Raw genomic sequence first — 15,960 nt, 5'->3', positions numbered from 1 at the left:
TGAACGAAAACCTGCAGCCACCACAACCATCTAGGATGTGAATTTTAACCTTTCCTGTTATCTTTGCCATTATATAGTGTGTCTAGTTTGGCATAGTAGCTAAGGCAATAGATGTAAAATTAATGCATGCCAGTTGTCCACCTCTGACGCACTGTGTGACTCTGAGCAAGTCACTTAGGCTGTCGTACAGAGCAGAACTGTTTGTGTGTCCTCATAAAGTGCCTTGGGGTGGTGTTCACCATAGAAAAGATCATCCATCCATCCATCCTCTTCCGCTTATCCGAGGTCAGGTCGCGGGGGCAGCAGCTTGAGCAGAGATACCCAGACTTCCCTCTCCCCGGCCACTTCTTCTAGCTCTTCCGGGAGAATCCCGAGGTGTTCCCAGGCCAGCCAAGAGACATAGTCCCTCCAGCGTGTCCTGGTTCTTCCCCGGGGCCTCCTCCCAGTTGGACGTGCCCGGAACACCTCACCAGGGAGGCGTCCAAGAGGCATCCTGATCAGATGCCCGAGCCACCTCATCTGACTCCTCTCGATGTGGAGGAGCAGCGGCTCTACTCTGAGCCCCTCCCGGATGACTGAGCTTCTCACCCTATCTTTAAGGGAGAGCCCAGACACCCTGCGGAGGAAACTCATTTCAGCCGCTTGTATTCGTGATCTCGTTCTTTCGGTCACTGCTATAGAATAGATGTTATATAAAATAAGGGCTGTCTGTTTGTTGAGTTAAATGGTAAGGCCACAAAGTCATTTTACACTGTGCATTAGGCACGAGGCAGACCCATTTGGTAGGAGGCCCATGGTCACAGCCTAACGCTAGTTTATAAACTCGCCCACGCACGCCTCAAAACAGAGTAGAATACACAACACTCAAACGACGGAGTAAAGTAGAATTTACGGTGCCTTCAGTATTCAGGCCCCTTCACTTTTTTCACATTTTGTTAACTTGGGGCCTTTTGCTCAAATCATATAATTTAAGTTTTTCCCTTAGCAGACAAAACTCCATACCCCACAGTGACAAAGTGAAAACCAGATTTTGTAAGTTTTTGCCAATTTATTAAAAATAAAACGTTGAAATATCACATTGACACAAGTATTGAGACCCTGTACTCTGCACTTAGTTGAAGCACGTTTGGTAGCAATTCCAGTGTGGAATCTTCTTGGGAATGATGCAACAAGTTATGTTGTTAACCTGGATTTGGAGATGCTCTGCCATTCTTTTCTGCAGATCTGCTCAAGCACTGTCTGGCTGAATGGAGGCTGTCAGTGGACATCTACTTTCAGATCTCGTCTGAGATGTTTGATTGGGTTCAAGTGCAGGCACTGGCAGGGCCAATCAAGGACATTTGTCCATAAGGCACTCCTGTGTTATCTTTGCTTTGTACTTTGGGTCATTGTCCTTTTGGAAGGCGAACCTTTAGCCCAGAGTGCTTTGAAGCAGGTTTTCATTAAGGATATCTCTGCACTTTTCTCCATTTCAGCTTTACTTCAACCCTGTCTAGTCTCCCAGTCCTTGCTACTGAAAATCAACCCCACTGCATGATGCTGCTACTCTCGTTCTTCACTGTTGGAGTGGTATTGCACAGGTGATGAGCGGTGCCTGGTTTAGAACTGAGGTCAAATAGGTTATTTCTCACAGTCTGAGAGTCCCTCAGGTGCCTTTTTTGCAAACTCCAAGCAGGCTTTCAAATATCTTCTAGCTGCTCTGTGTGACAGTTCAGGTTGGATTCATTATCCTCAGCAGTTCTTGAACCCGGAACTGTGGATAGTCGTAACCAGGATGAGTCGGGAAAGTGAAGACACATACAAACAAGGGGTTGATGTAAAAGTGCTTGAGTGCTTTTATTTTGAAACAGTCACGTTTTCAAAATCACAAGGTGCAAACAAGTGCAGTGCAATCTGCAATACGTAATCCATAAAAACTAAGTGAAGCAGTGGAGGCTAAAAGTCCAAATAAGTAACAATAAATAAAATGGTGGATAAAACCCTGGCAGGAATCTGTCCAACCATTATAGCAGTGAGCCTCAGTGTTTCTGTCTAAAACAACATCTCCTTTGCCCACTCCATAATTTCCTTGTAGCCAGAGGGCATGTCCTCCTGACAGGCAGTCAACCAATTCAAATTCAGGCTCAGGTCCCTGCATGGGGCAGCACACTGAGCCTTATTACCTTCTCTCATCACCACAGACAGGAACGCACTTGGATGACTGGTCACCCCTGCTACTGGTCCACTGAGCAGGAGAGACTCTTTCCATCCCCAAAGAGCGTCGGTCTCCTGCTCCTCTCCACTCTTCCACACAGGCTCCTCCCACTCCTGCCTTCTGTCTATCTTCCACTACAACATCTGATCTTCCACCTCTTTCCTCATGCTCTCTCTGGCTTCCCTCTTTATACTGTTAGGGATGTAGATTAGTGGAGTGTTTCAGTGGTGGATATCTTTCTGTAAGTTTCTCCCATCTTCATTCAGGTTCTCTGGAGCTAAATCAAAGTGACCTACAGGTTTGTAGTCACTTCTCTTACCAAGGTCCTTCTCCCATGATTGCTCAGTTTGGCCAAACAGCCACCTCCATTAAAGTCGTGGTTGTTCCAGACTTCTTCTGTTCTAAAACTTATGGAGGCCACTGTGCCTTTGGGAACATTCAATACCACAGAAACATCATTGTAGCCATACCCAGATCTGAGACTTGGAAACAATTATCTCTAAGCTCTCCTTTGATTTTGTGGCTTGATTTTTGTTCATCTGTGGGATCTTCTGTAGGCAGATGTGTGATTTTTCCTGATCATGTGCAGTCAACTGAATTTAGCACAGATGGACTCCAAAGAAGCTATAGAAACATCTCAGTGATGATCAATAGAATGGAATGTACCTGAACCAAATGTCAAGTGTCACAGCAATTTTTTCATAAATTTGCAAAACTTTCTAAAATCCTGTTTTTTACATTACCATTCAGTCGTAATGAGTGTTGCATGATAAGGGGAAAAATGAATTTAAATAATTTTACCATAAGGCTGCAACGTAGCAAAATGTGAGCAAAAAGTGAGGAGGGCTGAAAAGGCATTGTGGTTTAACTTTTGATGCTGGTTTGGAAATTTGGAACGTACAAGCAGCCACAGAGCTTACAGTATATGCTGCCTCTGCCTTCTCTTTCTCTCAGTATCCCGAGTATTTAGGCAAGTTGTGTCTGGTCTTTAGCTCTAATGTTGTTTTCATTTCATAAGGGCCCAGTTTCACAAACCATACGAGGGATTATAAAAAACGTTTGAGCCTTTTGTGTTAAGAGAAAGACTAGTAAAACCAGCTAGGTTTTGTTTTTCTATATACAGTAATCCCAGTGAAAACTACTAATTGGTATTATGTTCTTAAAGCTTTCCTACACTGCTGAAATAAAATGTTTTGTTTAGCTTGTGTAGCCACACTTCTGTAAAAGACGTAATGTCGTGGCCATGATTATCACAGAATATCCCAGTTGAGGTAGCACTTCAGACTGGGTGGTAGGTGGTAGTCACATGAGCCATATATGGAGGACAGGGTGGGTTCGACATCTCTTTGAATCCAGTTTCGCAAATCAGCCTTTGCAAGCTGCAAGCTCCCAGATTGACCCTCCATGAAAGCAAATACTGACCAGTTACGTGAGCCTTTTGAAGCATGCAATCAATATGGATTAGACCATCAAAATCATAAAAAGTTTACGTAGTCTTGGCGGCACTGGCTTGGGCTCTGACGTTTCTTTGGTATTGGAGGATCATCTTGCTTCCATTGCTTTGGTGGTTGTTTGGACTCTGGGTCATACTGATGTATCCAGGTTTCCTCCCTAATTAGAAAGCTTTTGCCAGTCCAAAGTCATTCACTTCAGATTATCCGTAGAACACAGGATGTGGTGGTGATCCATTTCATAAGTTAACATTCTGAGCACCCAAATTACGCGGACTGGTTTGCTTAATATTTTTTTTTTTGAACCGAGGCTTTGCCTAACCTCTAACTAATTCTTTTACTGTCTGCAATTTTGTACATCTTAATTCTTTGATTCTTCAGTACAATTCGATCCATGGAGGAAACAGGTTCTTCTGTGAACAATGCTGAAGGGCAGTCAGACATTATGTCATCTTCAAGAGACAGTCTGTCATGACGGAATTCTGCAGCCTGTGTCATATGAAGGGGACTGGGCCTGGAACTTGCTGCCTAGACCAGAATGAATCTCTGAAGGCATGTTGTTCAGTAGAAATTCTGTCATACAATACTTGATATTTCAGCATACATGTGGACTTAGTACTGAAACAAGAAGCATACACTGGGAACAACAAATGTTAGAAACTTGCAATTCCTATATTTTAGTGTGCAGCAGCTAATGTTTGTCCACTTACAGATATCAACACCGTAGGCTCAGACTGCAGACCTTTTAATCACGCCAGTGTCTGATATTCCCAATACAAGCCAAAATACGTATACAGTGGGGCAAAAAAGTATTTAGTCAGCCACCAATTGTGCAAGTTCTCCCACTTAAAAAGATGAGAAAGGCCTGTAATTTTCATCATAGGTATACCTCAACTATGAGAGACAAAATGAGAACAAAAATCCAGAAAATCACATTGTCTGATTTTTGAAGAATTTATCTGCAAATTATGGTGGAAAAAAAGTATTTGGTCAATAACAAAAGTTCATCTCAATACTTTGTTATATACCCTTTGTTGGCAATGACAGAGGTCAAACGTTTTCTGTAAGTCTTCACAAGGTTTTCACACACTGTTGCTGGTATTTTGGCTCATTCCTCCATGTAGATCTCCTCTAGAGCAGTGATGTTTTGGGGCTGTTGCTGGGCAACACGGACTTTCAACTCCCTCCAAAGATTTTCTATGGGGTTGAGATCTGGAGACTGGCTAGGCCACTCCAGGACCTTGAAATGCTTCTTACAAAGCCACTCCTTCGTTACCCGGGCGGTGTGTTTGGGATCATTGTCATGCTGAAAGACCCAGCCACGTTTCATCTTCAATGCCCTTGCTGATGGAAGGAAGTTTTCACTCAAAATCTGACTATACATGGCCCCATTCATTCTTTCCTTTACACAGATCAGTCGTCCTGGTCCCTTTGCAGGAAAACAGCCCTAAAGCATGATGTTTCCACCCCCATGCTTTACAGTAGGTATGGTGTTCTTTGGATGCAACTCAGCATTCTTTCTCCTCCAAACACGACGAGTAGAGTTTTTACCAAAAAGTTCTATTTTGGTTTCATCTGACCATATGACATTCTCCCAATCTTCTTCTGGATCATCCAAATGCTCTCTAGCAAACTTCAGATGGGCCTGCACATGTACTGGCTTAAGCAGGGGGACACGTCTGGCACTGCAGGATTTGAGTCCCTGGTGCCGTAGTATATTACTGATGGTAGCCTTTGTTACTTTGGTCCCAGCTCTCTGCAGGTCATTCATTAGGTCCCCCCGTGTGGTTCTGGGGTATTTGCTCACCGTTCTTGTGATCATTTTGACCCCACGGGGTGAGATCTTGCGTGGAGCCCCAGATCGAGGGAGATTATCAGTGGTCTTGTATGTCTTCCATTTTCTAATAATTGCTCCCACAGTTGATTTCTTCACACCAAGCTGCTTACCTATTGCAGATTCAGTCTTCCCAGCCTGGTGCAGGTCTACAATTTTGTTTCTGGTGTCCTTTGACAGCTCTTTGGTCTTGGCCATAGTGGAGTTTGGAGTGTGACTGTTTGAGGTTGTGGACAGGTGTCTTTTATACTGATAACGAGTTCAAACAGGTGCCATTAATACAGGTAACGAGTGGAGGACAGAGGAGCCTCTTACGGAAGAAGTTACAGGTCTGTGAGAGCCAGAAATCTTGCTTGTTTATAGGTGACCAAATACTTATTTTTCCACCATAATTTGCAAATAAATTCTTCAAATCAGACAATGTGATTTTCTGGATTTTTTTTCTCATTTTGTCCCTCATTGTTGAGGTATACCTATGATGAAAATTACAGGCCTCTCTCATCTTTTTAAGTGGGAGAACTTGCGCAATTGGTGGCTGACTAAATACTTTTTTGCCCCACTGTATATGGGTGTGACTATGCAAGCTATATGTCTGCATATCGAATTAAAGCATAAATCACAGTGACAGAGTAATTATTTATTGTATGTGCTGCCCCCAACAGCAGGGACCACAGAATGAAAAGGAGTGTTGGAGCATTTGTGACCAGTTCTCTTCAAGGCTGTGCTTAAAACTAGCTAACGTATTCTTTTCTTTTCTCTTTACGCTGTGTATTTTACTCTTTGAATCGCAATATTGTTTCATTTTCAAGTGCTGTGTGAGAGCTCCACGTGAAATGTCTAAGAACTACTGATATTTATTTCTAAAGTTTTCATTCATTTTTTGTTCATTTTTCTTCCAGAAGGTTCAAGAAGCCGTCCTGCTAGTATGGACCTCCTCTTTCTCCCAAACCGGAAGTCAGACTGGGATCTGAGGTGTCCACAGAACAGACAGCTTCCAAAAATTCCACTCAGCCCTGGTGGAGACAAAGAGCACACCTACTCGGAGGTGAAGAGGCCAGCGTCACAGCCTCGGTGCACTGAAGATGCTCTGTATGAGAGTGTTGGGGGTCGGCATGAAGATGAAGTAGCACCCCCCAGCAGCCAGCCCAAGCAGCCAGTGTTGTCCCTTGGCAACAACCACGTTGAATCAGCCCTCCATCAGAGTCAAGAGGTCAACAGATCTAGTGAAGATGCGGTAACAGCAGAGTATGCCTGTGTGAGAAAAGTCCGGAAACTGGAAAAGCAGCAGCATTTGGAGACCAGTCCTGACCCCGTAGAACCAGGACTCCGATTTACCAGTGCCGAAGATTATTTGAATCAGCAGGAGAGAGACAACAAAAAACAGACCATCAAGGAACCTATTCTTTCCCATTCCTTCCCAAAGGTAGGCTTCAGCATTGTTTCCACTATCTTACTAGAAATATGTGCCACGGGGCAAATGCTTACTGTTTGATCTGAAAGGCCCTCCTTGTCATGTTGCTTGTGGCACAGCAGTCTGTTTATTGTCTATTCTTACAGCATCTGTGCCCTGACTGAGGAGCCCAGATCAGCTTCTAGCACATCACCTAACTAGTTTCATTCTAACTAAGATCTCTTTCACTTCTCAGCACCACTATTTAGTGTCTTATAAATAATTTAGTTGATTGGCTGTCCTTAACAGCAATGCTTGAGCAATGTACATGATAAACACTACCTTGATGACAAGAAGAAAAAGCTGCTGGAGAGCAGATTTCCACAAGCCTAGCGTAAGTGCAGTGATTTGGCCCTTCAGCAGACAGTTTGCCCAAAGACATAACGTCACTGAGACCATGGCTGTAATGAAAGCTTGGAGGCACAAGGGAGGTGCCAGGGCCAAACTGGTGAGCTTACCTTTAATTGACCACAATGAGGTTTAGGTAGGAGGAACACCTTGTCTGAGGTCTTAGGCGGGCCGGCTCTCTAGTCTGATTTGATGTGTACATCTAATTTACTTTAATCTTTTGGAATTCATGTAAACCTGGCAGTTTAAATACATGAGATATTATCCAATCAAAGGTCAAAAACAGGTAAGAGAACCTTGTTTTTGGTTATACTCTTTAGCATTGTATGGAGGTGCTGCTGTTCATGCCCACCTCTAAAGGTTTTACATGATCTTTCAGTCAAAAGTGAGAAATAAACATTATTAATCAGGTTGTCTGTCTGGCCTGCCTGTTCACATTGAGATACATGGGGGAAGACTCTCCATCAGCACTTTTGAAAAATCTTGTAACAGATAGGGGGCGCTATCGCTCCCTTGAACCCTTGTTCGAGACGCCAGACACCAGATAAAAGTCCAGTATGACTTTATTTTATAATAATAATGTGCACCAAGAACTCTACACTCCATTATACTCATATAATACACAATAATACAATCAATAATTAATCCTCCACTCCCAGACGCGTTGCCACCCTTCCACCTAGCTCAGCTCAACGTCTGGGATTTCCAACAATCCTTTTATAGTCCTTGACCCGGAAGTAGTTCTGTCCCTCAGTCCATGTGACTTTCTATCACTTCCGGGTCAGGTAAAAACTTCTCCTTTTCTTCAGCCCGGAAGTATTTCCAAGTCACGGGAACGGAAGAAATGATATACGGAAAGCATAAATCCCTGGGCCTCTCTGCAGCGACTCCTGGCGGCCCCCATGGTATCCAGCAGGGCTGTGAAGAAAAACTCCAAGGTCCATGATTCCCTGCTGGCATTCGGGGCACCTCCATGCTGCAAGGAGGGCTCCATCTGGCGGCTTGGAGGTGTTGGCCAGAATATATGGCTGGCAATCCCTCACAGTCTGTTCTGGGAAAACATCCAAACCACTATTTATCTATTAAGTTACCAAGTACCAAAGAAGGTGTTTATTTCTAGTCCTTGACCTTTTTTTAAAAGTCTCAGAAACAGATACTCTTTTTATATATAGTCTTGACACTTATTTTCTCTGCTTTTGTTTTTCTTTCATATTCTGTTTGTACTTAGCAGCATATTTGCAGTTTCCTCATACATTGATTCATGTTCCCTCCGTTCATTGATTTTGTGAACCTGCTTATTCCATCTGAGGGCTGTGAGCCTGCACTAGCAGCATTGGCTGCATACCCTTCAGAGGATACCAGTCCACCTCAGAGTATACATAGACGCAATTTTAAAAAAAAATAAAAAATTAACCAGATTTGTCATTTATTCAGAGGACATCTTCCTAACACTGATTTTAGTGGAACATCAGTATACAGAAATGTCCCCTGACAACCCCTTACATTGTCCCTAAAGTAGAGTGAACTTGGTTTGGCTTGAACGTGTTAAAATGTACACTCAGCACTTGTGTACTGTGAGCACTTTCATATCAAACACACATCAGTAGCTTTAAATACGCTGTACCTGTGTGCAGTACAGTAATATCATTATATGGGCATACAAATCACTTCTGTCAAGGCAAGCTTTCCATGTATGTGCACCACAGGTCTCGCTCCTTCACACAGCACAGCAGACAGAGCAGGAGCACAAGAGGCACCCGTCTCCCACTTGCTCTTTCTTGTGCCGCCACGCGGCAGGGTGGAAGCAGGGAGTGTAGGAGGTGCGCATTTCTTCCTACTTAAGCCATTGTGTGCCAGACAGTGTCAGACAGTGTGAGTGTGGCAGGCAGTAAGAACAAAATACAGCACCTAATGTTGTGCAGATTTGAATGTTTGCATTCTTGTGTGTTCTGCCACCAATTCATATAAAATTCAGTACACACAAGTTGATGCTGTACAGTATTATCCAGTCACTCTTTCATTCTCAGCCGTTCTTATTTCTATTGCAGGGTCAGAGAGAACATTGCTTATGTTGGCAGCATCAGTAGCGAGGTAGTAACCAAACCTTGAGAGGATTCCAGTCCACCACAGGAGACAAACATGCATAAAAGCCACTCATGCCAGACCCGTTTAAAGACACAGATTAACCTGACACACAATTTTGGGAACGCTCTAGTAAAAGTGAAAGCCAACATGGAGAATGTGCACTCCTACAGTGTGTTATGCTTTAATAATAATAAGAATTCATTACATTTATATAGCGCTTTTCTCAGTACTCAAAGCGCTATCCACACAGGGAGGAACCGGGAAGCGAACCCACAATCTTCCACAGTCTCCTTACTGCAAAGCAGCAGCACTCCGACTGCGCCACCTGTTTTAGCCAGGATTCCTTCCTTGGCTGGGCTTCAGGTCTTTGTTTTATGCCCTTTTTGCCCATTTTTGATTCTTTTGTTTACACCAGTAGTCATTGTGTCTGTTATTTGTATTCTTTGTTTTTCATTTTGTCTGTGTATCAACGCCTTGGCTATGTTCCAGGTGTTTTGTGGTCCCCCAAGAGGTGGCCTATCCTTCCAATCACCGCCAGGAACTGCCCTCCAGTTAGGGCTGCACGATTAATCTTTTTTTTTCTCATGATAACGATATTTATGACCCACAATCAGTTAATAAATATCGTCGCGATTTTACAGTATAAAGACCAAACTGTTTTTTATGGGCTGAGTTTACGGATTGGACTGCGTCACTGTGACGTTACTGCGTCTAGATTGCAAGCGCTTTCTGAAGCAGTAGAAGTCAATAGCAGCAATAACAGTCAGTCAGAATAAACATATGATGGCGGAGCAACGTGAGGAAGGTGCAGAAGTGCGATCGTTAGTTCCTAAAAAGGGGTCATACTCAGTTGTCTGGAACTATTTCGATTTCGAGGAATGTGATGTTGATCAGGTACGAGTCTTGTGCAAATTTTGCTCCTGTTCCGTCCAAACGTCCCAAGGTAACACAACAAACCTCATCAACCACCTTAAAAGCCACCACAAAGTACACTATCAAGAATTTCAACGACTGAAGGCACAAACAGCAACAACAAAAAATTACCAGCCATCCACAACACAGACAACAATATCAGGGACATTGTTCAACACAATACCATATCTGCCTAGCTCGCAAAGACACCGGGAAATAACAGAGGCGATCACGTACCATATAGCCAAGGATATGTGTCCAATAACCACCGTGAGCAGTGAGGGGTTTAAAAAAATGATCGCAACACTTGATAAAAGATATAGCATTCCCTCACGCAACCATTTTTCCAATGTTGCGCTGCCGCCGCTGTATGCGAACTGCCGAAAAGAAATAGAAAGAGAAATTCTCAGGCTCAGCCTTGAATATTTTGCTGCCACGACCGACTTGTGGTCAAGCAGAACTGCGGAACCGTATTTGAGCTTGACAGTTCATTTTATTGACAGCGAGTTTGAGATGAAAAGCAAGCTTTTGCAAACTTCGTTTTTCCCACAAGACCATACAGCGGAGTTTATTGCAGTGGGCCTCAAAGAAGCGATGTCCGCTTGGGGCTTGGTGGAAGAAAGACTTGTGTGCATCACAATGGACAACGCAGCTAATATGATTAGGGCAGCATCTGTGAATAACTGGCCGAGGCTACACTGCTTTGGTCACAGACTTCATTTACCAAAGGAATAATCGTCATTATTAATCGTGATAAAAATTTTGAGCAAAATAATCGTGATAATCATTTTTTCTGTTATCGTGCAGCCCTACCTCCAGTATATAAATCTGGACGGTCCCCACCGGCTCCTGGCGGTCTCGATGAGTTTGTGTGTTTCTACTGTGCTTCTTTGATATGTTTGTATTTTTGACCTTCTGCTCTGTGCTTTGACCTCACTTTAGATTTGTGATTTTTTTGGGACTGTGTTTGCTTGGGATTGCTTTATTATCTAAGGCAATCCTTTATACCTTTTGTGCTCTACGAAGCTTTACTGTTTGACAGAGTATTTTTGTGAAAATAAAACTTTATTTTTATAAAGTTCTCTGCCCTTATGACGAGGCGTGTTTGACGGTTTTCTCATCTAGTGGGCTTTATTGAAAGTGCTTTTTGGGACTCCGAAGTCACCACAACCTTACATAAAAATTTGAATTGTGGTCTCTGTCATTAGCCACTACACTACCAGGCTGCCTTTACATAATGGAGTCATTTTATGATTAACTCAACAATTCATGAGTGGCCTGGTGCGGGTGCACACCATTTAGTGCTGCCAGCTGATGTGTGGAGTGTGTGCCCATTCTTCTTGCATTAACGGGCGTCCTAATCACATCTGAAACATTTGCTTTTAGGTTAATTTGTGATTCTAAACTGCCTGAGATGAACGAGTGTGGGTGTATGTGTGCTTGTAGTCGGAGAAGGAGCAAATACTCCTTTATTTTACTTTTGGTGGGAGTGCCATGTACAGTATTTTCTTGTAAGTGTGCCACAAATATCATAAATCTTTAGTTTCCATTACTAAAGTAAAACTGGATTTATTTATATGCTTTTCTTAACTACCCTGCAAAGTAATCATAAATACAAATGGATTGATTCGCCTTAGTTCATTGCAGTTAGCAGGGTGATTAACAGTTCACAAGCATGGAGCCTTTCAATGGCGTCTGCTTAGAAACAATACAGTAGAATCAGCCCTTCATTTGTTCATTTTCCGCACACACTCTTTCTTTTTCTAATTCGGGATTGGTTGGGCCTGCTTCATCTCAGAGCTCCATGTCATCAGCCATTGTTGCCCACTAGAGGGCACACCAGTGCTTCCAAGTCTTTGTATTTGTGCTCGAAAACCTTTTTCATTGGCTAATTTAAGTACTTTATATAAAATAAAAAGGTAGAGCATCACTGTATTACAAGGTGTGAAGGATTAGGCCTAACACAGTTACAAACAAGAGAAATGGGAACTGAATAAAGAAACAACAAACTGGCTAATATTATATGGTCAATGTGGAACTTTTTATCATTTGATGCTAATGCAAGACATTGATTACATTTCATCATTCCTAGCAGACATTTTAAAAGCACATAACTGTGAAAACTTGATATTGTTAGAGTCCGTCTGAATGCACAGATTAGTTTGATTTTTTTCTAAACTTCTTATGTGACTTCTAATTTCTGTAATTTGCTGATTAGTTTTAAAGGCACCCTAACTTTTTAACTTTAAACTGCAGCCTTGTGTGCCATTTGCCATGCAGTTTACTCACAGGACTCTATCCCAGTTCTATTATTTGAATATATTTCCTAATAAATGGGTAAACGATTTTTTTTAGAGCTGACAGGGCTGCAGATCACAATGTCTCCTGCCAAGAACCAACTGAATAATCCCAGACTGTGCTTGTTTGTTAGAAAATAGCTTGCTTTGTAAAAGCCGGTCATGTAAAAATAATAGGTCAAAGTGGAAGAAGCAAGCAGAGGGCAGGTAATAAGCCATACTTATGATACTGCAGAGTCATTTTGAAACCACACACTTAAAAATGTGAAGCCATTAATGATTTCAGGAGCAACAAGAGGGCAAACTATGGGGTTAGCCAATTGTGTAACCCAAACTGTAACCCCAGTGGGTCCTGCCTGCTTAACAGTAGTTTGGCCAAGGGGTTCATGACAGGTGGCGTAGATAGTTCTGTCACATTTTGTGCCATTTTAGGTAGAATGAGGACCTCTTGCCATGTTTTTACTGGTGGAGATGTCCAAGAGTTCCTGAAGGTTAGCTTGAATGAATGACTGCTCTCTTGTTAGTCCAGTACAAGGCTAGCAAAAGATCTAATTGTCCCACACACCCATAAAACTACAACAAAGTGTCAAATGACTGTACCTGCTGTTGTACCAGTTTATTAGAAAGTTGGAAGCTTGGAATATATGGACTGTTATATCATATTGTAGTCATTTTCAACTTCAAAGACTTAGTGACATATTGTCTGGGTGAACATCTGTATCATTAAAAGGAAATGCTAAAATACAAATATAGAAAGGTGAAACAATACGTATTAATGTAATAATAATAATAATACATTTTATTTATATAGCGCCTTTCCCATGCTCAAGGCACTTACAGAATATAATAAAGAACGGCAGCGTATACAGTATATAGCATTGTACAAACCAGATAAATAAATAAAGAAGATTAAGACAGTAAATTCTGAAAAAAAAACAGACAACATAATTGATGGTCTAGCACACACACACATACAGGTTACATTAGCATCTTGACAGAGAAGTAAACTGAGAGAAGGGTAATAAAGTCAAATAGAGCTAAAAGCCTTCCTGAACAGATGAGTTTTGAGTTGTTTTTTAAAATAATTCATGGAGTCAGCTGACCTGATTAATTTCGGTAGGTCATTCCAGAGTCTGGGCGCTATACAGCTGAAGGCCCTGCCACCCATGGAGTGTAGATTAGTGAGGGGCACAATAAGGTTGCCAGAATCAGAGGACCTTAGTGGGCAGGCAGGCACATAGTGATGGAGAAGGTCACTGATGTAGTTTGGCGCGAGGTTATTTAAGGCTTTGTAAGTTATTAGTAGGATTTTATATTCGATTCTGTAGGACACAGGGAGCCAGTGAAGATGGAGCAGGATGGGTGTGATGTGCTTGCTGCTGCTGGTTCGAGTAAGGACTCTTGCAGCTGAGTTTTGAATAAGCTGGAGCTGTGATATAAGATTAGAAGGGGCACCTGCCAGTAGGGAATTACAATAATCGATGCGGGATGTGATAAAAGCATGGACAAGGTTCTCAGCATTAGAGAAGGAGAAGAAGGAGCGAACACGGGATATGTTATGGAGGTGAAAGTAAGAAAGTTTCTTAATGTGATTTATGTGGACGGAATAAGTGAGGGAGGAATCAAAAATGACACCAAGATTTTTTACAGTAGAGGCAGGTCTGATGAGATCACCGCCAAGATGGACTGGGAAGGAGCTCATTTTATTAAGTTGCATTTTAGTCCCAATTTGCAGGAGTTCAGTTTTATTGCAATTTAATGTGTACATAACACATATAATATATTTCATATATCCTGTCTGTCATTAAAGAAGAGATTGACTTTATAGGCCACTTTGAAACTGAAGTATATGTATGGGTCGCTTACTTGAAACAAAAATGACCCCCCGTCAAGGTTATATGTGTAACCTTAGATAGCTGAGGAGTCTATTCCTGAAAACACAGACCTCAGGACAGCTGAGACATTTGGAATTGGCCTCCGCCAATCTGGGCTCTGCTCTCTCTCACTACATCATCCTCAAAATGAAGTACCGCTTAATGAATCGCGCAATGCCAAAGGGGACAGTCCCTGGTTAGGGTCTCCCAGCTAGTGACGCTGGTTTTATATGGTAGGCCTTGAGGGTTACTTTGAACTGCTTCTTTTGGCCACCTTGAGTTCTCTGGCATCAGCTGACCTGGGTGAAGAGGACTATAGTTGGGTATTCAGATTCAGTGGCCTATCCAGAAGAGTCGGTTGGTTCTGCAGTATAATGACTTCAGTGATTGTTATATTTGCCTGGGAATTGGTGGGGTGATCCTCCAGCTGATACAGAGGATCTTTCAGAGGCAGCACTGATGGAGTCCCTTAGGAAATTTTAATTTACAGTAGCAGGCAACGCAAATCTCCCTACCATTAAGAAGAATAGCAACACAATTGGCATTATAGACCTTTAGTGTGGCTTTTTTTTTTTAAGATCACAGTTCTAGTAATCTTGATGGTCTTTTATTGTGATATGTTCAGAGAAAAGGGGCAACACTTATAAACAGATTTAAAAATAGTGTATTAAATAGTAACAAAATCTCAAAACCATACAACATTTGCATACACATTATCACACTTCTATTTAAATATACTGTAATAAGCGCTACTATCAAATACATTTAGGTTCAGGCAGAGTGACAGGAAGTGATGTAAATGTAAAGCTGAAGACTTTCTCAATGAGGTATATTAGAAAAAAATTACTTGAAGGCTACCAAATGGTGAGCGTCAAATACATCAACTGGAAATGCTATCACTCACTTATACACAGATCTGGTGGGTTGTCTTCATTAGTTCAGATTATGCTGAGGATTTCACATTACCCATTGCTGATGCAGAGATGTTTGCTCAGTTTCTGTGACCTGATTGGAGAGCAGCCTGTCACACATTTGTGAAGGTCAGTAAATGACTGGCGCTAGCCTATCAATGAAGTACAGCAAATGAGTGATATCACTGAGTATTCTCTTCAGATTTGAGGCTGTGATTATCTAAGACTTCCTGTTTTGGTAAAAAGACCGCTTTTATGCCTTGTGTGGAGCACCATTGACCATTAACTTTGAATATGTGACAGTGTATTCTTTTACCCTGAGCAAGCATAATAAAGTAAATAGTTCTTCTACCCTAGTAAGGGGTTGCACACACATTTTCGCAAGTGCAAACAGGTTTTCAAAACAAACACTACAGCCTGGGAAGGATTTTCTTTAAGCTGAGTGTACCTAATAAACCGGCCACTCTTTTTGTACGACATCTTCAGCTTACATGTTTTCTGAAGGCAACACTGTTGCAGTACCACAGCACTGATCTGCATGTTTAATCACGGGAATGGAGTAAAGCAGAGTCTGTTTCAGTCGACCTGAGTTGCAGTTTTGTTT

General features: G+C 42.2%; 1 protein-coding gene across 5 annotated transcripts in view; it reads left to right on the top strand.

Annotated features, from left to right (window-relative positions):
* LOC114659300 (uncharacterized) overlaps nucleotides 1–15,960 on the top strand; it is a 244,479-nt gene that overhangs the window by 183,105 nt on the left and 45,414 nt on the right. For all 5 annotated transcript variants that reach the window (XM_028811714.2, XM_051932866.1, XM_051932864.1 and 2 more), the window contains one exon: nucleotides 6,379–6,902. In XM_028811714.2, the coding sequence (XP_028667547.2) occupies nucleotides 6,379–6,902 (524 nt within the window). The remainder of the gene's footprint in view (nucleotides 1–6,378; nucleotides 6,903–15,960) is intronic.

Source organism: Erpetoichthys calabaricus, chromosome 10 (genome assembly GCF_900747795.2).
Source record: "Erpetoichthys calabaricus chromosome 10, fErpCal1.3, whole genome shotgun sequence".
In the NCBI taxonomy this organism is placed as follows: Eukaryota; Metazoa; Chordata; class Cladistia; order Polypteriformes; family Polypteridae; genus Erpetoichthys; species Erpetoichthys calabaricus.
The sequence above is the reverse complement of the archived record's forward strand: the minus strand, read 5'-3'. Positions and strand labels throughout refer to the sequence as shown.